The sequence below is a fragment of the Narcine bancroftii genome, chromosome 7 (genome assembly GCF_036971445.1).
Source record: "Narcine bancroftii isolate sNarBan1 chromosome 7, sNarBan1.hap1, whole genome shotgun sequence".
NCBI lineage: Eukaryota > Metazoa > Chordata > Chondrichthyes > Torpediniformes > Narcinidae > Narcine > Narcine bancroftii.
In genome coordinates, this window is record NC_091475.1 from 51,057,653 (window position 1) to 51,081,280 (window position 23,628).

Genomic DNA, 23,628 nt, shown 5'->3' on the forward strand with positions numbered 1-23,628 from the left:
GCTATATAAAACTTCAGTCAGGCCCATCTTGGAATATTGTCTGCAATTCTAGTTTCCCTGTTACAGAAAAAATGTGGAGTCATGGAAAGGATGCAGAAAAGATTTCAGCACAGGCCCTTTGGCTCAAATTCTTCATGCCAACCAAGCTTGTCTCATTTGTCTACATTCAGTCCATTTCCCTCTAAACCTTTCCTATCCTTGTACCTTTTATTCTCCTATCCTTAAATATCTTTTGAACATTACAATTCTTCCTGCTTCTACCACTTCCTCTGGCAACCAGCTCCAGACACCCATCGCTCATCTGTGAAGAACTTGCCCCTCAGGTCTCTTTTAAATATTTCTCTTCACCTTAAATCTATGGTCTCCAGTTTTAGAATTTCCTACCCTGGGGGAAAGGCTGTGACTTTTCTATTCATTTGAAAAGTCAGGAGTGTGGACAAAATGATAAATGTGAACTAGCCTTGCAGCTTGGTGGACAAGTGGTAAAAATGACTTTCAAAATGGAATTTGGCAGATATTTGTGGGGTAAAAATTGCAGTTTATGGGGAAAGATCAATGGACTCAGTGATTTGCTGTCAGAGACCAGCATAGATTCAGTGAACCATGGCCTCTTCCTGTGCCATAATAAATTGATCATTCATTTCTCCTACTGCACTGAATTCTTGTTTAAAAAGGCTTGCCAATGTTCTACAGGGAATTCATAGATTTTTGAATTGATTTTTAAATGCCTAGCAAATAAACTTAGCTGCTCTTAACTGCTGCAATGAAGCAAATACTGTAATAATAATGGGCTGAAGGTTTGGGTAGGTGTGAGGGGGGAGGATGCATATTGAGATTTGATTTGGACTTTGAAAGCTATTAAATTTCCCTCTTAATTTATTGGGATTTATGCCAACAATAAGTAAGATGCTCTGCTGTCATGTCAAGCAAAAACTTGAGGCCAGAAATTCCAAGTCTCATGTTCTTGCATGCTGGTAACGTGAAACCATCTTCCCCCAAGAATTGGCATTGATCCATGTTAAATATGACTTGCAAGAAAGATTGGTTGTAACAAGAGTACAAATTGAATTCTGAGAAAGTGACTTCAATGTCCATAAACAGATGTGACTTGGTAGCACTATGACTGATGAAGTTGGACGAATTTTGTCAGCTTCAGCTATGGCATAAATGTTACTTGATAGCAACCAGCCTATGCTTGCATATTTTCAATTTTCCCATGGTTTGACTCATTCTCTGACAATGGAAAATCTTATCATGCTTAAGGAAAATACAGTGCAACCAATAGTACCCTAATTTGATGGTTTGGAAATGTTTTCAAGCATCACCTCCCCCTCTCCAACTCTCTTTCCTTTAGTTACTCCAATAGCACTCTAGTTGTTTGTAAGGACGTTCTTGATGATAAGTTTGTGGAGGATGTACGAGGAATTAAGAAGCACTTCATTGGTAAGCATAATTCAAGAGCAATCCAGACAATGCAGATGTTATTTTGAGTTCACTAATGATCAGTACAGTTGATCAATAGTGTGCAGTAGTGCTGAGTCCACTGTTATTTGTCGTCTGTATTAACGACTTGGATAACAATGCACAAAGCATAATTTGTAAATTTACAAATGATAACCAAATTAGACAGTGAAGAAGGTAATTTAAGATTTCAACAGGATCTAGATGAACCGGAAAGGTGAACCAAGGAGTGGCGGATGGAATTTAGCTTGGACAAATGCAAGGTCATCTAAGCCAGGGCAGGACTTGCATGATGAATGGTGGACCCTGGGGAGTGTTATAACATAAAAAAACTTTGAACAACAGGCTAATCATTCCATGAAGGGCAAATGGACAGGACTGTGAAGAAGGCATTTGACACATTCATCTTTCTCAGTAAGGGCACCGAGTGTTACAATTGCACAGGATGGTAAGACCTCACTTAGAATATGTTCACAGACTTGGTCACTCAGCCATAGGAAAGCTGTCATTCAGCTTTCAGATTTATGAGAATATTGCCAGGTCTGGTAGGCTTGTATTATATGGATAAGCTGAGACATTTCTCCCTGGAGCATTGGAGGATAAAGGGAGAACCTCATTGAAGTACAGAAAATCATGAGAGACATAGATAAGATAGTCATGGCCTTTTTCCCAGAGTGGGTGAATCTAAAATGAGAAGGTATAGATCTAAGGTGAGAAAGGAAAGATTTAAAAGGATCCTGAGGGGCACTTTCTTCACACAGAAAATGGTAGGTATAAGGAACCATCCATCATTTGAAGTGGTAGAAGTAGAGTCAATTATAACATTCAAAAGACATTTATTTGGGTATATAGACAGGAAAGGGTTGGAAGGAAATGGACCAAATACGGGCAAAAGTAGACCAATTTGGTCAGAATAGACTTATTGAGATCGACATACATAATGGGCTGAACAGCCTGTTTCATTGCTGGATAACTCTATGATCTAATTAAATTGTGAGTGACAAATCTCTTCATTTGTACGTTGAGTCTGTTGTAGAATGATAGATCAAGTGAACTGTGAGTAGTTCAAGTTATTTTCACAGAGTAAGGAAATGGTGCATGAGAATATGACACATTTTTGCCATAAATAAAGGTACACAGCCATGTGATAACAATTTCTGCAATGGCTATGAAGATAGTAGCATTATTCAATTTCTTTATCTTATATTCCCACCAACCTAATACATCCTAGCGTTTTTTTGCTATCTTTGGAGTGAGTGGACCAATGGATTTAACATTGACCTTCACAATCCCATGAAGTGGCATTTGCTTCCCTCATTGCTAGAAGGGCCATTTTGCTGAGATGGAAAGATGCTGTCCCTCTCACTTATACTCAGTCAATGGTTGTCGGATATGATGGTATGTCTGTCTCTAGAAAAAAATTGGTGTTCTATGACTACAATGGATTTAAACTTTCTTTCTCTTTGGGGTCCTTTTCTCAATTACTATCAAAACTTGTAGATTTTTTTTACCCCATTAGTTATTATTAGTAATAGTGGCCTCCTTAACCTGGCATGGGGTTTGATTTTTACTTTAGATATGGTTTTTTCTCTTTTTTTCTTTTCAATTAATAACATATAATTTGTTCACTGTTATTTGATATCTGTAATTAATTAATTACTTTATTAATTTACTTTATCATTATTATTAGAGGTATGTATTTTGCATTTGTTAAAACCAATGGAAAGATTGAAAAAGAAAATATTGATATAACTTAACACAACACAAGCTGATAGTAATCAAATAACATTCATGCTTGCAGCCAAGATGAGTGGGATTCAGCTAATTTCATAAGCCTTCCATTTAAATTCATCTCTTTTCTGCAAGAAGAGCATAAAGCAACATTTGGAAGAGCATTGTGGACTTCCAAAAGCTGCAGGTTACCTTTAACCCCACCAATTTTGCCAGTCTGAAAAAGAGTAAAGCAGCAGCAATATATAACAGGTCAATAATTCAACGTAAACTCAATGTGCTTGGTGCTTACAATCAAGGCACACATCCAGGGGCTCCCATGATACCTTCATCCTACAAGTATGCACCCAACCTCTCAGTTTCTGTGCCAGGATACAGGATGTTTGCTTGGAACTTGCTCATCATTGAGATAATTGTGCTCATTGAACATATGGATAAACCCTCCTTTTGAGAATTTATCTTCCTCATTCCCCTTCTTCTGGCAGATCAACCTCTCATCAATGTGACATTTGAAAACAGTCTGTCACAGCATTAAAACACTGAAGGCAAGAGAATTTTGCCTGTTTTAACAGGAGAAATTGCAACACATATTTCCAATTCACTTGATTGCCAATTTATAAGTAATAATCTTGCAAGTTATAATTAATTCCTTTTATTCATAAAGATGGATGGAGAGCTGAAGGGTGATTTTTGTTTTGATTTAAGCACAAGTTCTGTTAGTATGTGACGTTAGCTTGGTCATTGTGGCCCAATTTTGTAGTCCAGTCAGTCATTGGGTCTATGTTGTCTCATGACTGACATCACAACCTATCTACATATTTACAGACACATGCCACTGGACTTCTGAGTTTTCTTGAGACCATGATTTACAATGTGCAAAAAATTGGAATTACATAGCAGCATCAATTGCACCAAATAAAATAGCATTATAAAGCCAAATTCTGTCACCCATTTCTTTAAAATTTGCCTATTTATTTGTCTCATTTGTTAGAGTTATTTCCTTTATTTTTAGTTTGTCAAATGTTATTGTAAAATGCATTTATTTGTTTTTCAAACTGCTTATATTTGACAGGGCACAGATCTGTCTCTGAGTTCAGAAGCAGTTTTGGCAGATAAAGCAACAGAAGATCCCAGACCTACAGCCTATACCACTGCTCTGATTTCATGTCGACCTTGCCAAGGCATTCTAAACCCTTATAATAAAATCATTGTTACACTGTGCTTCAGCCCCAAGGAATTTGTGTAAGTTGAAAGGCTCTAAGAGCACTGAAACCAATATTGTTTATAAATTTATTGAAATTATTGTAATGGATGCATTATTTTGAATAGACAACACAAATTGTAATGTTAAAAATTGCACTCTTGGAGCAATGTCATCAGTTAGATCTAATTGTTAAAAGTACAAAGAACAAATTAAAATCTTGGGTTGATGGGAGAAAATGGATAACATTGAATAACATAAACTTGCAGAACACTTTTAAGACACCTTGCTGCATTTCATTATCAAGATTATGGTATCCAGTCAATACTAACCACTTCATTTATTGCATCAATGAATGCCCACCGGTGTATCTTTCTGAGAAACTAATGATAATTGAACCCATGGTGATGCTTCTTTTAGAAGAGGTGATAGAAATCCTTCTAAATAGTTGGAAAGGTAGCTGGAAGCCTTGATTTGTCATGAAAGAAAGGAAGCATCCTATAGTTAAAGGTTGGATGCATATATTGAGGTATTGGGACCTATGTAAAGTTTGTTGCAAATCAGTATGGAATGCCAACGAGGAAGATAAGACTGAAAAAGGTGTTGTAAGGTAAAAGCAGACACAAGAGAATTTAAGAGGCTTCCAGGTTGACAAATGAACATGATGAGGACTCAAAGACATCAAGTGTAAGCAGCAGAATTTTATTTCAATTGAGCATGACGTCCAGCATAGTCATGTGGACCTGAAAGGCCTGTTCTGTGCTGCACTGTTCCAATGGTGAATTCTTGCCTTACGCAGTGTTTTTTGTGGAACCTGGAGAAGCAGTATCAGGGTAAATATGCTGATAAAAGTTAGGTAAACAAGATGATATCAGAAGGCTCCAAAGGGAAGTATTAGAACCTATTCTAGATTATGAGAATAGGCAAAGATCAATTGGATGGTGTCTTCTGTGGGAAAACATAAAATTGTCCATTTTGGCAGGAAAAATTAAAAAGCATATTAGCTAGATGGTATGAATGCAACACTAAAAGGGAGCTAGGTGCTCTTGTTCTTGATTACCCAAGTAGAGTAAGAAACTAAAAAAGGTAACAGAAAGTTAATTGCAAAACTAATTGAAGATAAAAGTAGGTAGTTTAAGGCTTTTTTTTTTGCAGGGCATTGGTGTGACCACATCTGGAGTTCTGTCTACAGTTTCAGTTCCTTTATTTAAGAAAAGATGTTTAGAGAAAATTCACTTGACTCCTGTGCAATATAGTTGGGTTGTCTGATGAAGAAAGGTTGGGCAGGCCAGATTTGTTTTCTCAGAAGTTTAGAAGAGTGAAAGGGGACTTAATTGAGACACAGAAGATTCTTCCAGGCCTTGATAAAGTGGATGTGGAGAGGATGTTTCCTGTTCTGGGATATTGCAGAACGAGCAACCACAAGGGTTGTACAGTTGGTGTAGCAGTTAGCTTAATGCCTTTACAATGCCATTGATTGGGACTTAATAGGTTTGAGTCCTGTGCTGTCTATAAGGAGTTTGTACATTTTCCCTTTGTCTAAGGGCTCCGAGGGTGCAAATTGGGCAACGTAGACTTGTGGGCTGAAATGGCCTGCTACCGTGCTTTATGTCTAAATTAAAAATTTAAATAAAAAACAGAGTTTCCATTTAAGACAGATTTGGTGGGGTTTTTTTAAATCTCTTAGAGGATTGTGAATTTTTGGAACCATTTTTCTCAAAAGGTGGTGGAGCTTTTGAACGTTGTTGAGGTGGAAGTAGAGAGATTCTTGATCAGCAAGAGGCTGATGGGTTGCTGTGGGTATAGTGGAATGTGCAGTTGAGGTATAATTAGAAATCATGATCTAACTGGAGTAGGATCAAAAGTCTGAGTAGCTACACCTGCACCTATTTGCACGTTCATCTGCTTTGCAGCTGCTGCTCATTGAAAGCAATTAAGCAGCTGTAATGGTAGGTTGAGAAACAAACTTTAATTGACGAAGCTCAATCACAGTGTAAAAATGGCAATACTGATCAGGAGGTGTATATTTGCTTTTGTATGCAAGTTTAAACAGGTTGGTGGGCAGTTTTTATTTTGTAGTGTGTGATTTTATATACACACACACACACATCTATCTATATACATAAAGATAGAGATAGATAGATATAGAGATAAAACTCAAATCATTGTAAATATTTATACTACAGTGGAACCCCAAAATAACATGATGGTTCAGATTGCCAAAAAAGTGGGATTGTACTAAATTGGGGTCACAAAAATCAGAGTTTTCAAAGAAATAAAGAATATATGTTCAATACTTGTATTTGCAATCATATTTTTTATTTCTTAAAAAAGCGATTGAGTGTTCATTGCCTGAACGCAGCAGGTCGCTGGCGTCGAGCGAAATCCAAAATGTTTCTGAGCTGGAGGCCAACGTAGACGAGCCTCGAGGTTCTCAATGGCTTCAGACACCACCTTCTAGGGTGGGGTGGAGGCTCCTCAATTGTAATTCTCCTGTGGTTTGGGAACCACAGTAACATTATGGACAATCTTGAAATCCGTCGGAATGTGGAGCATTCGTCTCAGCAGAGCACCGCTGGTGAAAATCCTCTTTGCTAATTTCAAACAGCCTCTGTGCCTCATCCACCTCTTCATCTGTGAAGCTGTAGAATTCTTGCTCATCATCATAATCTTCCTTGGTGGATTTCCATGATGAAAAGGCTGGATCCAGACCCTTCTCCTAGTATTTTTCCACACATGAGGAGCTGCTGTCCATTCCTTCCTACCTAAGTGGCAAACTTCTTCAACATTCATGCTTTTCTGATAGCCTTCCAGTGTTGTTGATTTGTCTGCAATCCTACAAATTAATTCATGCCTGTAATTCTGCTTGAACACAGAGATGATCCTCTGATCTGGGGTTGGATCTTCAATGTAGTGTTCTTTGGAAGGTAAGAAGCTCGGATCTTTCCGTCACGGCCTAATAGGTTGATAGCTGGCAGGTAAGCGGGACAGTTGTCAAGAAAAATAAGAGCTTTGGGTTCTAGGTTTTGCTTACACAAATCAGCATGGACAGCAGAGACAAAAGTTATGTAAAACCAATCCTCAAAGATGACACTGTTATCCAATCATTGCTGCTTTGCGTGTATGCAAATAATTACAACCTAATGTTGACATGATGGAAACAGTGGGGCGAATGAAATTTGCCAATCAGGAGCAATTTTAACTTGTGTGTTCCAGTCTTTTAAACACAACACAATAATTTAACACAATCTTTGTGTTGTTTGAACCCCTCCCATCGATGGGCGTCATCTTTGCTAGACAGCGTGCGGTCTGGGATCATCTTGCAGCAGATTTTCACAGTTGTACACTTGTTCTTCAACATAGCCACCATCTTCTAAGAGAGTTTTTAGTTCTGCCAGGTATTCGCGGGCAGCGGCACTGTTGGCTGAGAGAATTTCTTCAGACACTGACACTTGAGAAATCCCAAGATGGTGTTTAAACCAGTCCAGCTATCCATTTCTGACTTTGAACTGTGTAGTTTCTCCATTGATCAGCTGTTCAAATTTCTTGGATTGAGCTTTGAGAATAGGGCTGGAAATTGGAAGGCCTTCTGAGTGTGCTTGAACAAAATGCTTGTTCTGGAATCATTGAGGCTGATATCTTTGGCTATCTTCATGCATTTGGCCTTTAGTCCCACCTCTTCCTCAACTTTCCAAAGCGCCGCTCATAACTTACCTTCTTGAGATTTCCAGTCACAAAGTGTTGACTCAGGTATACTGAGGTCCATATCGCCCTGTGGTGTTCTGCTAGTTTCTGAAGTTGGAAATGACATGGTACACAATCTTTTTAAGCATTCAAATAAGAGACAATTTCATATAGATTTTCCTCCTGACAAAATGGAGTTAAGGATTATTAAAATGTTGTAGATTCAACTGATTAAAAAAAAAATGACCGAATGAGAAGAAGACGAAATGAACTGACCCAGTGTGTAAAAGTAGATGACACAATTTTCTTGTTTATTTTCATTGTGTAATGACATTGTTTAATGGGTTTATTATATTGTATATGTTGAAAGTTTATTGTGTAGGGAGGGGGATGGGAGGGAGGGGGGATAAAGGGGAGAAAATGACACTGTATATTCAAGAGGGAAATGTTTGTGTGTATTTTGGTTAATATGGTTCATAGTGTGAAAAATAAAAAAAAATTTAAAAAAAAAAGAAAGACTATTGGGTGCTATCACAGACAAATAACTGAGCCCATCCAATTTTTGCAGCACTTTTGATGAAAATTTATATCCCAGGAAGTGATGACTTTCAATTGGATGAAAAACTGACAATTTTTGGCATTCCTACAGGCCTGCAAAATTTCACAAGAAAGAGGACGAATTGCCAAAATTTAGAGAGTATGTTCTTTATGTGAGATTTGAGACACTTCGCAGCTGTGATGGTTTTCTGCAGAAATCGTCCAACAGAAGCAATGAGAGAAAAGGTACGCAACAACTTGAAATTTAATTTAAAAAAAACGTATGAAACAAACACGAAGCCAGCAGGATATGATGTTACATGAATGCATGAACACATTGTTTTGTCAACATCACACAACAAACATGATATTTAATTTTATGTACCTTGGGTTTGCAACTTAAGTATCAAAAGCATCTAATTGGATGAAATTATGACACAAGTATAATTGAAAGGCTATTAACTTTTGGCTGAACTATATAACAGTTTGTAAATTAAGAATGAATTCTTTTGTTTTCAACTTCATATGGGAGACACGCAGTACCAAATTTGTTGTTGCTGGATAAAAAGAATATAATAAAATATCCAGATGTGTAAATCATGTAATTGGAAGAGGATTATGTGATTTTTAAATTGTGAATGCAGAAGTGGAGGATTAAAGTTTCAAGTTAACTCATTTTCTCATTTTTGATTCATGAAAACTTGATGGGGATTGCTGTGGGGAATCTTTGGAAAAAAATTGCTGTTGATGAAATGAAAAATATTTTTTAAATTTGATAATAATTCAATAAATTAATTGAATAAGGATGGCATGGGTTAGAATCCGGCATTGTCTGTAAGGAGTTGGTATGTTTTCCCTGTGTCTGTGTGGGTTTCCTTTGGGTGCTCCAGTTTCCTCCCACCCTTCAAAACGTTTGGGGGTTGTTGGTTAATTGGGGGTATTTGGGTGGCATGAGCCATGGGCTGGAAGGTCCTATTACTCTGTATATCTAAATTAAAAAATATATATAATTGGTGATACTTTTTCTCTATCTTATTTAACATCCTGATTTTAATCATGGCTGAAATAATGTTGTTTTAAGAATCATTACCTAATTTTGTTCAAAACAGAAGTTGAATGTTAAACTTTAATGGATGTACTAATAATTCTATGAGTCATGAACAATAAATTACATCCTTAACAGGTGATAGTATTTCCCATGTTTCAAGAATGGGATGTTTAAAACACCAATAATATGATATTTATTTTTAACAGAAACAAATGACATTTGGAAGATCAAATGATGGAGATTTTTCTGAGGACTTGCCTCAATTTTAATGAGGACTTGATACAAAAGAAAGACTTTTGTAGATTTTGTACTTGCTATAGATTTTTCTCAGCTTGTTATTAGTTACACTCATAATAGTGAAGAATTATTGATCCCAGCTCCACTGGTTCAATTTAATGATGATCATTATTTTCCTGTTGACAGAAAATCTCACACATGCTCAGAGGAAAGACTCTGCCTCAGGGAAAGCTTAGGAAAAAACAAGCTTCAAGGGCAAGGACTGTCAAGATCTGGCAGTTTGTCAGTCAGCAGGCAACTCCACCATTGTAGCTGGCAGCTCAGAAGCAGTGTGATTTATTGCTGCAAAGTTTATTTCAAATATTTTTCTCATAGCAGGTGAAATTTCATTATAGTTTCAGTAACAGCTAATTTCTGCATGACAAAAACTCACAATAAGCAATGTGATTGAAGACCTTCTGATCTATTTTAGTGATGATGGTTGAGAGATAAATATTTCCTGTTGCACAGGGGATATGTTCTCTGCCCTTTTTATTACAAAACAGAAAACTTTTCATCCACTGAGAGAATGTATATTACCTGAGTTTAGTGTTAGTGGCTCATGCAAAAGGTAGCACCTTCCTCTTGGATTTATACACTGGGCTTAGCAGTGCTTGATTCTCTGGAATGGGACTTCATTCTCAACTTTTTGTCACAGAGGAAAGTTTATAACCAACTGAAACAGAGAATTATGCTGAACTGAAACATTGACTTTACATTTCAATTTTGGTTCTGGTTTCATCTTGTGAATTAAATTATGATGCCATTGACTTTCTGCATCTGCTGTTACAAATAATCTACAATCTACTTTATTCAACTTACATTGTGGAACTAGACAGGGATTCCCTCTCAGCCCACTCTTGATTTTAAAAAAAAACTTTATTTATAAACTTTTAAAAACAATGTTAAATCAATAACAGCAGAAAAAAAGATTTTTATACAATATAATAAACCCCCCTCTTCCCTCTTCAACCAGCCCCCTCAAGGGGAGCCAAAAAAACCCATAAAACATGTACAGTATTTTAAGATATTTCCAAACCCATATATTCTAAATAAGATGTCCACATTTTAACAGAAAAGAGTAATTATCATGTAAATTATGTTATTTGATCATTTTATCAAATATAAATTTGATAATAAACAAAGAGTTCTTATCAATGCCATAACTGTCCCTTATCTGATTAAAAGATAAAAATTTACCTTCTTTAAAACAATCTCCCAAATTTTCCACACCTTTAAATCTCCAATGTAATTAACTTGTGTATTGAAAAAGAAATAAGTTGATTATTATACAACGGAGTCAAAGCCGATAATTCACCCCTAGAACCTATCATTTTCATTTTCTTTATCCATAACTTCATTAAATGTTTTAATATAGGCACATTATGTTGCTGTAACAAATATATATTCCATCTAAACAAAAATTGATGTATTTCAAATTCAGAAATATTTGCCATCTCAAATTTGGCCCAACTAGGGGGCCGTTCCAAATCTATCAATGAACTAATAAATTTAAGTTGGGCTGCTTCATAATAATTTTGAAAATGTGGTAAACGTAATCCCCCTAACTCATATTTCCAAGTTAATTTATTCAAGGCTACTCTTGAAAATTTACCTCTCCATAAAAACTCCCTAACCATTTTATTCAAATCTCGAGAAAAAATATTATCAAGTAAATATGGAATAGATTGAAACAAATATTGCATATGCGGAAAAATATTCATCTTAATTGTATTTATCCTACCCAATAAATTAATAGGTAAATCTTTCCATTTAATCAAATCAGTTGTATTTTTTTTAATTAATGGAACATAATTTAATTTATATAAAAATTGATAATTAACATTCAAAATTATACCCAAATATTTAATTAGGTCAGTCCATTTCAAATTAATAATATTCTTATAAACAATAATCTCCTTCAATTACCAGTAATATTTCACTTTTTTCCCAATTAACTTTATATCCAGAAAGACATCCATATTGTATCAGACACTCCTTCAAGAAAAATAGTCATAATATAGAAGTGGGAGAGAGTGAGACACAAGCCGGTGTGGTGGGGGGGGGGGGGGAGGGTTTGTAGGGATGGGCTGGTAAAGGATAATGGATAGAGGAAGCTAGGAGGGGAAGGGTTGGAGATAGGAGATAGAGGCAGATGGGTGATTGGTGGAAGCAGACAGTTTTTTTTAAAAAAAGGTTTACGGGGTCAAGTGTGGGGAGGTTGGGATGAAGGTGGAGGAAACTGCTGACTGGTGAAAAGCAGGAAGACAAAGGGCACTGGAGCTGTAATCTGGAAGGTGATTGTAGGAACCACTCAGAGAGAGATCAAAGGCAGATGGAACTAAGTGGAGGAGAGGATGCAAAAGGTGTAATACGTTGGTTGTGGATGGATGCAATCAGAAGGGAGGAGGATGAAAACGGGTAATGTGAGTGGAGGAGGGCTATGGAAAGGTTGCAAAAATGTGAGGTCAAGAGATGGATCAGATGGTGATAGTGAGAAAGAAAACACAGGAGATAAGGGACACCTGAAGGTTGAAAATGAAATAGACCACGAGGAGGGCTGCAAAGTATTGTTCCTCTAGTTTGCATTGGGCCTGGCAGTGGAGGAAGCCAAGGACAGTCACAACAGTATGGGAATTGTGAGTTGAAATGGGGTATTGGGGCACCAATGCACCCAAGGGTAAAAACATTCCAAAAGATAATAGACACAACCCAGGACATCACAGGCAAAACCCTTCCCACTTTCAAGAACATTGACAGGAAATGTTGAAGTTGAAGAGCAGTAGCATCCATCAAGGATCCACACCACCTGGCACACACTTTGTTCTCGCTGCTGCCATCAGGAAAGAAATGTAGGTGCCACAAGGCTCACTCCATCAGATTCAGGAATAGCTGCTTCCCCTCCACCATCAGACTCCTTAATGACAAACCCAATCAGGGACTCATTTAAAGACTCTTTCTTTTGCACTTTATTGATTTTTTAAAATATTCTCTCTATATTGCACAGTCAGTTTCTTTATATTTATTATCAGTTATTTGTTTATATGTATATGTTGTGTCCATTTTCTTTGCACTACCAAAAAATGGTAGTTCTGCCTCACCTGCACTGACAATAAATCTGAAATGATATGCAACCAGGAGCTTGGGCTGGTTATTGTGGACAGAATACCGATGTTCCACAAATCAATTGCTTCAACTATACTTTGTCTTGTGTTATGGGCCCAGAGGACCCCAAAACCCAGCAGCAATAGAAATTCACCAAGACAAATGGTTACTTAAACAAAAGTTGCTTTTAATTATCTTTAAACTTAAACTTGATAGACAACAGACAACAGACTCGCCAAGGCAAATAGCACCTTTGGAAGACTACACCAAAGAGTCTGGAAAAACAACCAACTGAAAAACCTCACAAAGATAAGCGTATACAGAGCCGTTGTCATACCCACACTCCTGTTCGGCTCCGAATCATGGGTCCTCTACCGGCACCACCTACGGCTCCTAGAACGCTTCCACCAGCGTTGTCTCCGCTCCATCCTCAACATCCATTGGAGCGCTTTCATCCCTAACGTCAAAGTACTCGAGATGGCAGAGGTCGACAGCATCGAGTCCACGCTGCTGAAGATCCAGCTGCGCTGGATGGGTCACGTCTCCAGAATGGAGGACCATCGCCTTCCCAAGATCGTGTTATATGGCGAGCTCTCCACTGGCCACCGTGACAGAGGTGCACCAAAGAAAAGGTACAAGGACTGCCTAAAGAAATCTCTTGGTGCCTGCCACATTGACCACCGCCAGTGGGCTGATAACGCCTCAAACCGTGCATCTTGGCGCCTCACAGTTTGGCGGGCAGCAACCTCCTTTGAAGAAGACCGCAGAGCCCACCTCACTGACAAAAGGCAAAGGAAGAAAAACCCAACACCCAACCCCAACCAACCAATTTTCCCCTGCAACCGCTGCAACCGTGTCTGCCTGTCCCGCATCGGACTTGTCAGCCACAAACGAGCCTGCAGCTGACGTGGACTTTTTACCCCCTCCATAAATCTTTGTCCGCGAAGCCAAGCCAAAGAAGAAACTTGAAAACTGGATCAAACTCTAACTTATTACTATTAACTTACTTAACCTAACTTTTCTTCCTTTTAATTCTAAGTGCATGTGTATGTAATGTGTGTATAAGTTCAGAAAAGTTATTTCATTCACAGTCCAATCTCGCTTCTCACTCCCCCAATTTCACTGGTATCAGGCAATTCTTATACTCTGTACAGAATTTAACATTTATGAATCTTCACCAGGCTTTGGTGCTTGAAATGTAAATGGTTACCACTCAGAAAGGTTCTTGTTGGTTTTCAGAGAGAGATTTGTGGCTCGTTGGACACACACTGATTCCTTCCGATCAGCCACTTGGGTATGTTGCCGAAGAAACTTGCCCCATCAGTGTTTTCCAGATGATAACCTCTTTCAGGTCACCAGAGTGTTCCTTTTTGCTTCCATTATTTCAAGTGAAACATTATACAGCCAGCCAACTTCTCTTGTATGGACCACAAGGGCTTTGACTAGGCTGAACTAAGAACACAACCTGTCTTCAAAATGAAGTTTTCCCACAACCTTTCCAGCTTGTCCTGTTCCAGTCCCAGCAGTTGCTGCTGCTGCTAAACTATAGTGTGGCAGATTATAGATATGTTTTTGGGAGATAAATTTGGGCAGGTTTTTTTGTACTGTAGGTCACATACAGACATTTCAAAACTGATCTCATTTCAAATACTGGAGCTTTGCTCAAGCTAGACACTTCAGGCTCCAAATGCCTTTGCAAAAACTTTGAAGCGTCTCCAAGGGACTTCACTAATGGATTGTTGTTTTGAAAAGCACAGATGAAAGAACTTGTCAGAGCCGCAGTCTGTCTGAGTGGAGGTTGCTGTTCTAAGAGGATCATGTTTTGCAAGCAGAGAGAGTAAAACAGGCTTTTCTCTGTATAAATATATATATATATATATATATATATATACACATATGTATGTATATGTATGTATGTGTATGTATATATGTATGTATGTATGAGAGAGAGAGAGAGATCAGTTCTGCAGTTTTACAGTCAGCACCAACAGCTGGGACTGGAACATGACATGGATATCCATCAAGGGGAAAGAAATATCAAAAATGGTCCAAGTTAATTTGAGAGTGGGGTACACAATAGTAGCAAAGGTATTAAAAAAGACAAGTTTTGAACAGTGCAGGTAGCAGTACCAATGCAGTCATCAATGTAATAGAAAGCATTGGGAAGTGGTACCAAAGAAGCTTTAGAACATGGGCTGCTCCACAGAACCAAAGGCAGATGTGGCTCCGATCCATCTGAATGCCCATGATTTATATTTGACTTGAAGGAAGTAAGAGGTCAAAAGGGATAGAGTTCAGGGTAAGAACAAGTTCTGTCTTTATTGCAGAAAGAGGTGGAGGGCTTTATATAGACAGGGTATCCATAGTGAAAATGAGGTGGTGGAGGTCGTGGAATTGGAAGTTGTCAGAATGATGGTGGGCATGTGAGGAGTCTGAGATAAATTCAGTTGGGCAAGAGCAGACAGAAACAATGGACAGTCCTCTTTGTGGATCTTGTGTAAGAGAAAGAAGAGGAAGTGTGGCATTTGGGGGACTCTTAGGACCGAGGCTGTGGAGGAGAAATTTTGAGACAAAATTAGATCTGTGAGAATACGAAAGACTGTGGCCTGTTGTTTGTTGGTGGTGCCTCCTAACGTGATATGCTGGACAGGTTGGGCAGTTATCAGCCCAAAATTAGAATATAAATTATGAAGTTTACTGTGTATTTTGCCAATCTCATCATTGCAGGAAATATTACAACTTCTCAAGGTCTTAATTGGGTCTTTGAATATACACAAATGGCGCTGCTTGTTTTATTTTTTCTTTGTAGATCAACAGCAAGTTGAGTTAGCAATGACTGGAATCGGGTTTCCTGTTAACTTAAACATCAGTCCAGTGACAGAGTTTGATTTCAAGGAATGCCTGCTTGGCGAAAAAGTGAGCGTTAAGACTACTCTTCGAAATGACTCGCTTTTACTTCCACTCATCTTTCAGTTTCGTAAGATAGCCCATTTCCGGGTCACTCCTATGAAAGGGGACCTTCATCCTGGACAGTCAATGGTAAATATTTTCAAAATGGATTGGATGAGAGAGAATAAATTCAAGTTTTTTTTTGATTGTAAGAATTAGCAAATGATTGTCATTATAACAGCATAGATTGAATTCTTATTTGATTTTGATTCCTAGGAATATGCAAAAAAAAATTTTGTACGGCAAACACACTCACTTAGATTTATTATTTATGCCAAAATACACAGGAAGCGGGATCGTGGAAAATTAGGTCTTAGATATGTGGCTAATTTTAGTCTTGTGCTTTTTCAGTAAGTTGAATTTTTGGACATATCATTTATGGAAAATATTATTAATGGCCACCAGATGAAAGATCCTGCTGCTCTGGCTTGAAATCTGCCAAGATCATTATAAGCCCACATGGAGTAAGTCACTGGGAGGCTATATTTAGATTTATGATTTTTTTCCCCCTTCAAAGTAAATCGTAGTTTTTTTTGCGTTGTGCATATGAACAAAATTTTTCTATTGCATTTTGTTTCAATTTTCTTTCTTTAGAATTTTCTTTAAATTGTTCACTGTTTTGTATATTCTAGAAATGCTGGAAACTACAGATTTAGTTGAGCATGCACAAAAATAAAAGATGAGCATTCTTCTGGTAATTACATTTGAAGGATGTAATCAGAAGCAGATGGACATAAAATAATTGTTTACTTGCAACCTTGTCCCAGAACCAACATGTGGGTCAAGACAGACTTGCAGTTGCAATGTTGGAGGATTTTTTTCATGTCTTATTCTTTGTGATGAAGTTGAATGAACTCGAGACATGAGTTGATGTCCTCCACAGAAATGGTTTAAGTCAACCATTCTCAACAGGGCCATTGGGACCCTCTGGGGTTCACAACACATTTGCAGGGTGAAGGGGGAGGGGCACCATGGACTGAAATCCTTAATAATGGGGACAAAAGGTGTATAGATGGCATGGAAATGGAATGGAAGGGCTTTGCTGTATAGTTGCCAAGCACATTCAAGGTGGGAGGCATTTGGACACAGCCTTGAATGACCTAGATAAATATGGAAAATTAACAATGTTTTCAGAGCATTCCTTGCTTCAACATGATTGTGTTTGACTGACATGGAACCACCTTTAGCTAAGAATTGTTTTCCACGTGGTTTTCCTCTTTTGTTCTATTGCCTTAAATTCCAGGAAATAAGCGCACAGACTGAAAAGTTTGGCTCTATATTTCTCGTTTCTGCAAGTGCCTGCATTTTGCTTTGACTTTTTGTGATTGATAGTGAATGCATGTTTCCTCCTGCTAGCTTTTATTGAAGAAGGTGTCTATTGTTCATTATTTTCCATAAATTTAATTTGACTTTTAAGCTAAGCCGAGTAAGAAATACTTTCATTTTGTAATCGGTAATTTTACTTGTGAGTTCCTCAGCAAAAAAAGTGTTTGGTGGAATACTTAATGTGTGGCTTCATTACATCTCCACAAAAATCTTCTCTGCCCATGTGTATGATTTGTTTGAATACATCTTCAAATGAAAGCACGAGGCCAAGCAAGCTGAAACAACATTTAGAGATCATACATAAAAAGAAAAATAAAACCTTGCAATACTTCAAAACCCTTAGAGGTAATTTTGAGAGAGAGGGTTAATACTCAAACAATTACTAAAATGTCACAGAAATTAGAAAGGGTTCTTTTTGCATCATCGAAGATTAGTGAATTGATTGCTAAAAGTACAAATGATCTTAAAGGCACTGAGTCACTTATTTTGTTATCAGTGCCCATAATATTATCTGACGTCATAAAGTTGAATGCCAAAGAAACTATTCGGATAATCTCTTTGAGTAATTCTAATGTTTCTAGAAGAATTGATGAGATATCAAGGAACATTGAAAAACAATTAGATATTTTATTAGAATCCAAGAAATTATCTTTACAATTAGAAGAATCCACTCTCCAAGAGCTCTTCTCAAGACTGATGCCTGAGTCTGGAATGGAAATAAGCTGATGGAAAGGATGTTGTTTGACAGAAGTATTCAAACATAAATTAAGGGACTGACTATTTTCGAAGAAGTTAAGAAATAGATAAATGGGAACAGTTTTCCATTCGAGAACATAGTTGGCTGTGAAACTGCTGCTTCAATTGTTGGACAATACAGAGGGTTCATCTCGTGCCTGAAAAATGTTATACCTTTAGTCTTTTGACTAACTCCTTCAGCTGTCCTCCAATATACTGTTCCAAGTAATAAAGACTTGGTGACTAAAAGTTTAGCAGGATATTTAAATGTTTTACTTTTAATTGTCATAAAGTGTTTACGCTTTATATAATTACATTCGCTTCAAGACCGTCTATTCCAGGAGCTGTTGTGAAGAAAATGACAAACATTTCCCAATGCTGCTGCTACGTATTAAAGTGAGGTGACTATACAAAGGAAATTGTCTTCATCATTTGTTGCAGTCTGGGACACGATTGTTTCCTTTCTCTCTCATAACAAGCATGGAAAAAAATCTCTTGATGCAAAGGCAGATATCACTGACAAACTCAATTTACTGAACAAAGCCTTAAAGAGTAAACACAATAACCACATTGATGAAAAGAAGCAAATGTTTCTTTCCTCTATTGGAGCAGCATCAGATGTTGGGAATTTTTACAATTTCCAAATTTAAATGTGAATGCAGAGGTACTGAAGGATGATGATGTAACTGTTTATATGAAACACCTTAAGCAAAATGCACACAGACAATCTGCCAATGTTGATGCAAAAACTCAAGAGGTAGATCTGCAGAGTGATATAATTGCACGCCATAAGTTGAATCCATTAAAAAAAAAGAATTTTGGGTTAATTGTGATCTGCCAAATAGATTTACAAAAGTACGTGAAAAGGTCAAAATATTTTTCATTCCCTTTCTCTCAACATACTTGAATGTGCAAACAGCAGGGACTTTAATTGACAAAATCCAGGAACTGTAGCGGCAGCTAACCTGCTCCTGAAAGAACACACATAACCAGATGGGTTGAGCTCAGTGAGCAGAACTGACTTATTGTAGGCTGCTGGGCTGTACTTATATTCCCAGCCCGGACTTGGCTGAGAACTGCGCTGGAGGGCGCTGACGTCATCCATGCATCACATGGTCCCCCAGCGGGGGCTTCTGAGCCCTGTGCTGGGACAAAGGGAACACCCCTCAACGGCGCCATTTTGGCTGGCTGCCCCACTGCGTGGGGCCGGTTCGCCTGCCTTGTGGTGAGCCGCCACAGAACAAAAAAATCACAACAAGGGATGACCTTTGACTGTCACTATTCAATTTAGAGCCTGACATTAAAAAGAAACTTGGACAAAAAGCATCAAGCTAGTGGATCTCATTAAAATGTTCATTTTGTAAGAATTATTTTTTAAAGTTTTTATCAAGTTTGCACATCCTCAAGATGTCTAATGCTCCCTAATGATTCATTGCATATAAACCATTGCACTCTGAGAATCTTTCAATTTTTTGTAATATGAATGTTGATGTTTTCTTCCTTCTTACATGTTAAATAAAAATGATTTCCTATTTGTCTGTTTGCTCTGGAACCACAAACCACAGTTGTTAGACTCCGAATAAAAGTTTTTTTTCCACCTCACCTTACATAAAATTTTTATGTTTTTTATGTAATTGTTATGGAAGAACTCAACTAAACTTGACTGTTTCACAGGAAAGGGGGACTCATAGACTTTGAGCAGAGTCCAAAGGAAGATCAAAAAAAGGTTGAAAATGGCTGGCTTAGGTAGACATTGTGAAGAGATCATTGAGAACCATTCTCAGTTGCCACAGATAAAACATGAAAACAAATCAGGTGTACAATAATTCCTCAAGTAGGAGCATAATCTTACATTATTTTCTCCCTGGGACTTGTTAGGTAAAACATCATGAGATGGGAATGTGTAGGGAGTTACCCTGTACAGGGCAGTAACAAGAAGGGGAGGTGTCCTTGTACTCCTGTTAGGTAAAACATCATGAGATGGGAATGTACAGGGCTGTAACAAGATGTAAATGCATCATTGTACTTACAAGATAAGAGAGACATTGATGGATTGAGAGGCAGGAAGCTAGCAGGGAAAGGATAGCAACAGTTTTAGTCATTGGACAAGTAATGATATGATGATGTTCTAAGCACATATCCAAGGGTATAAAAAATCACCATTTTGCTGATAACGGCAGAATGCATTCTCCGACTAACTTTGTTAGTCGCAAGTGTTACAATCCGGTAATAAAGAACAAAGAACCCTGATTTCGACTCAGTCTGGTGTTTGTCTCACTCATTCATGAACAAAGCAGACCTAACAGACTGCATCAGCAGCACGTAAGAGAATATAAATCTTAAAATTTAAAGTTGTTAAAATGACACCAACATAAGTCAAAAAACAAAATTAATTACTTCTGACCCTAAATTTATGGTTTGTGTGCAGCAGAGATAGAAAGATCAGAAACAGAACAATTTAGCGAGGCATGTCTGCGAGTGTTATGGAGAAACAGAAAAGTGTGCAGGATAGTTTTCCAATAGAATGTATAGATTTAATTTAACTTTGATTTCATGATGAGAAAAGGCTATTTCATGCAAATTAAGTTATTTTTACTTTTTTTTGAACAGGAAATTGAAATCTGTTTTGCTGCCCATCAACTTGGCAGGTTTAAAGTAAATCAAGTGATAGACTGTTTTGGATTAATGGTACTTCCAGACAATCCAGCAGAATTGAAGATGGAATCATTTCATCAGATAAAAATAATTTTTACAGGTGTTTGCAAATCTCCCGTGAAGAAACAGCAAGCAAAATGTATCCCTGGTAAGTTTGAAACATGGTTAAACAAATTTTGTGCTGATATTTAAGCATGCTTTTATTTATTGTAGTGACCAGCCACTCTTGTAAACTACAATTTCTTAAACATATTCTTCCATTTGGTGAGATCATGACTCACTTGTAATCAATTTTATTTACCCAACTTATCTTAAAATGCAAGATCAACTTTAATTCACACATCAATGATTTAAAGTTATTCATTAAATTAGGCTATCATAGAAGAAACATTTCTTTATTTTTTTTTCCTTGTGGAAAAATTGTTATCACAGATGTGTTGCTGTTTAGAATTTATGAAATTAATAACAATTAAATGGGAGAGTAATCCTATGAGATTGAAATCTCTCCTTTATTAATGATTGATTTTGACTTGTACTGTTAATTGTTCATCAATGCCAGACAAGTTGAATGTTGATCAAATTGTCTAATAATTTTTAAATATTTTGCACCTAATAATGCTTCTAATATTGATTTTTCAGTGACTATCAAATAAATACTTAAATAATTAAATCTATTAAATTGAGACAATTGTGTGCATATTTGATCTATTTTGGAAAGTACAATTGGAAAAGTGCAAAATGTGCTCATTGTTTAAGCTTTAGACCTTATTTATTTCAACTCCCACTCCACTTTCTGCATGGAATTGGCACAATGAACACCAGGTTGCAGGTGATGCTAGTGATCCAAAGCTGACTTGAGGCATGTGACACGTTGAGAACTTTTGGATCATTCTGAAGGCAAACAGGTCCAGAGGGAAAGCTGCGACTTTATTCCTGCTCCTTCAAATCTGTGGTTGGAATAAATGCCTTTTATTTGCATTAATTGGAAATTTAAAAATGATTGGGAAAGAGAACTCAACCTTCATATTTCCAATGAAAATTGGAATAAAATTCTGCGACTGGTAAACTCTTCTTCTCTATGTGCAAAACATTCACTAATACAGTTTAAAGTTGTTCATAGAGCTCATATGTCTAAAGATAAACTCCATCGCTTTTATTCTCATATCGATCCTATATGTGATAAATGTCAATTGGAAATAGCTTCCCTTACACATATGTTTTGGTCCTGTCCCTCTTTACAGAATTATTGGAAGGAAATTTTTTCCATTATATCTACTGTTTTGAATATTGATTTACAACCACATCCCATTACTGCAATTTTTGGATTACCTATGATAGATTTGACTTATTTATCTCTTCCTGCGGATCGTATGATTGCTTTTCTTACACTAATGGCTAGAAGATCTATACTATTGAATTGGAACGAGGTTAATCCTCCCACTGTTTTCCAATGGTTTACCCAAACTATACTATGTTTAAATTTAGAGAAAATTAGAAACTCTGTCTATGAATCCCCTTCTAAGTTTGAGTTAACCTGGCGACCATTTATTCAATATTTTCATTTGCGGTGAGTTGATCTGGCTCTGTTTTCTTTCTATGATTATGTATGATAATTGGGCTGTAAGATGAAATCGGAGTGATCGGCGTGGTTTAGCTATATCTGTAGGTTTTTTTTTAAGTTTTTTTAATTCAGATTTGTTTTTTCTTCTTTTTTGGGGTTTTTTTTTCTCTTTTTTCATATATTGTTATTAATTATATCTTTTTTTTTAGAGATAGTTCATACCCTAAACTGATCTAAATTTTTTTTTATGATATATTTTTATTCTGTAATATTATTGTTTAATATCTCTGTATTAATTCATTACTTACTATGTATTTTTTATATCTCTTTGAACTGTATGTGTTTATAAATTATAATAATAATAAAAAGATTGGAAAAGAAAGAAAAGGAAATAATCCTAATTTTTACATAAATCACAAAGCTATTTAGGTTAGTGCATATTTGCTCACATAAAATCAAAAGTTTATCTTGACAATGCCAGGATGTCGCGGTGTTAAAGTGAATATCCATGTGAGAAATTACGAACAATGATGACCAAATCTAACATTAATTGTACAGGGACTTTTTTTCTCTCCAAGTGGTGAGTTCCTGGATTTTACCACATGAGATATTAATAACATATTTCCAAGTTAGTATAATATTTATCTTTAGAAGGGTGTTTGTAGATGATGTTGCTCCCATTTACTTTGTACCTTTGTCCTTGCAGATGACAAAGATTGAGAGTTTGGAAGTTACTGCAGAAGAAATCTTGCAGGGTTGTTTCATTGCAACTTTTTAATGATTTGGCTCCTAAGTTGTGTGAGTGGTTGAGGCTATCAAGTTTTCATGTGGTAGGTGTGGTGTTAATCTTTTTGTGTGTTATTGCAGCTGCATTTATACAGACTAATGAAGTTCCTTCGCAATTATCATGTGCTTTGCAGTTGGAAAGATTCTGAGCACTCTGCAGAATACCCATTCTCTGGATTTGTATGGTTTGTCAAGTTAACCTGGTCAATTGTGATATCTGTTCAATGTTGATGGTGGCAAAGTCAACAATGGAAAATGCTATCCTACCCAGAGGTTCAGACTGATCAATAGTTGCAGGTGATCAATACAAGCAGTTCTGTGTTACAAATATTCTTTGTCACTAAGCAGCCTAAATTGAAATGTAACCAAGGGCTAGTTGAATCCAGGTAAAAGCTGAATTTTCCAAGGAGTTGTGACTTAAGATCAAGACTGTGCAATCACAGAGTGAAATATGAAAATCTGCAGATGCTGTGATTGTAGTTAAAAACAGGTCTGAAACATTGGTTATACAGATATATCTTTACCTTCTGTGGACACTGTAAGACCTGCTGATCTTGCATTTTTGTGTTTTTA

General features: G+C 36.9%; 1 protein-coding gene across 6 annotated transcripts in view; it reads left to right on the top strand.

Annotated features, from left to right (window-relative positions):
- Positions 1-23,628, top strand: part of LOC138738909 (cilia- and flagella-associated protein 47-like) — a 614,550-nt gene that overhangs the window by 143,773 nt on the left and 447,149 nt on the right. For 5 of the 6 annotated variants that reach the window (XM_069890090.1, XM_069890093.1, XM_069890088.1 and 2 more), the window contains 4 exons: positions 4,265-4,434; positions 8,727-8,860; positions 15,853-16,082; positions 20,664-20,856. In XM_069890090.1, coding sequence (XP_069746191.1) covers positions 4,265-4,434; positions 8,727-8,860; positions 15,853-16,082; positions 20,664-20,856 — 727 coding nt within the window. Of the gene's footprint in view, positions 1-4,264; positions 4,435-8,726; positions 8,861-10,144; positions 10,278-15,852; positions 16,083-20,663; positions 20,857-23,628 lie in introns of those variants that run through there. The other variant, XM_069890092.1, reaches the window with a different exon arrangement.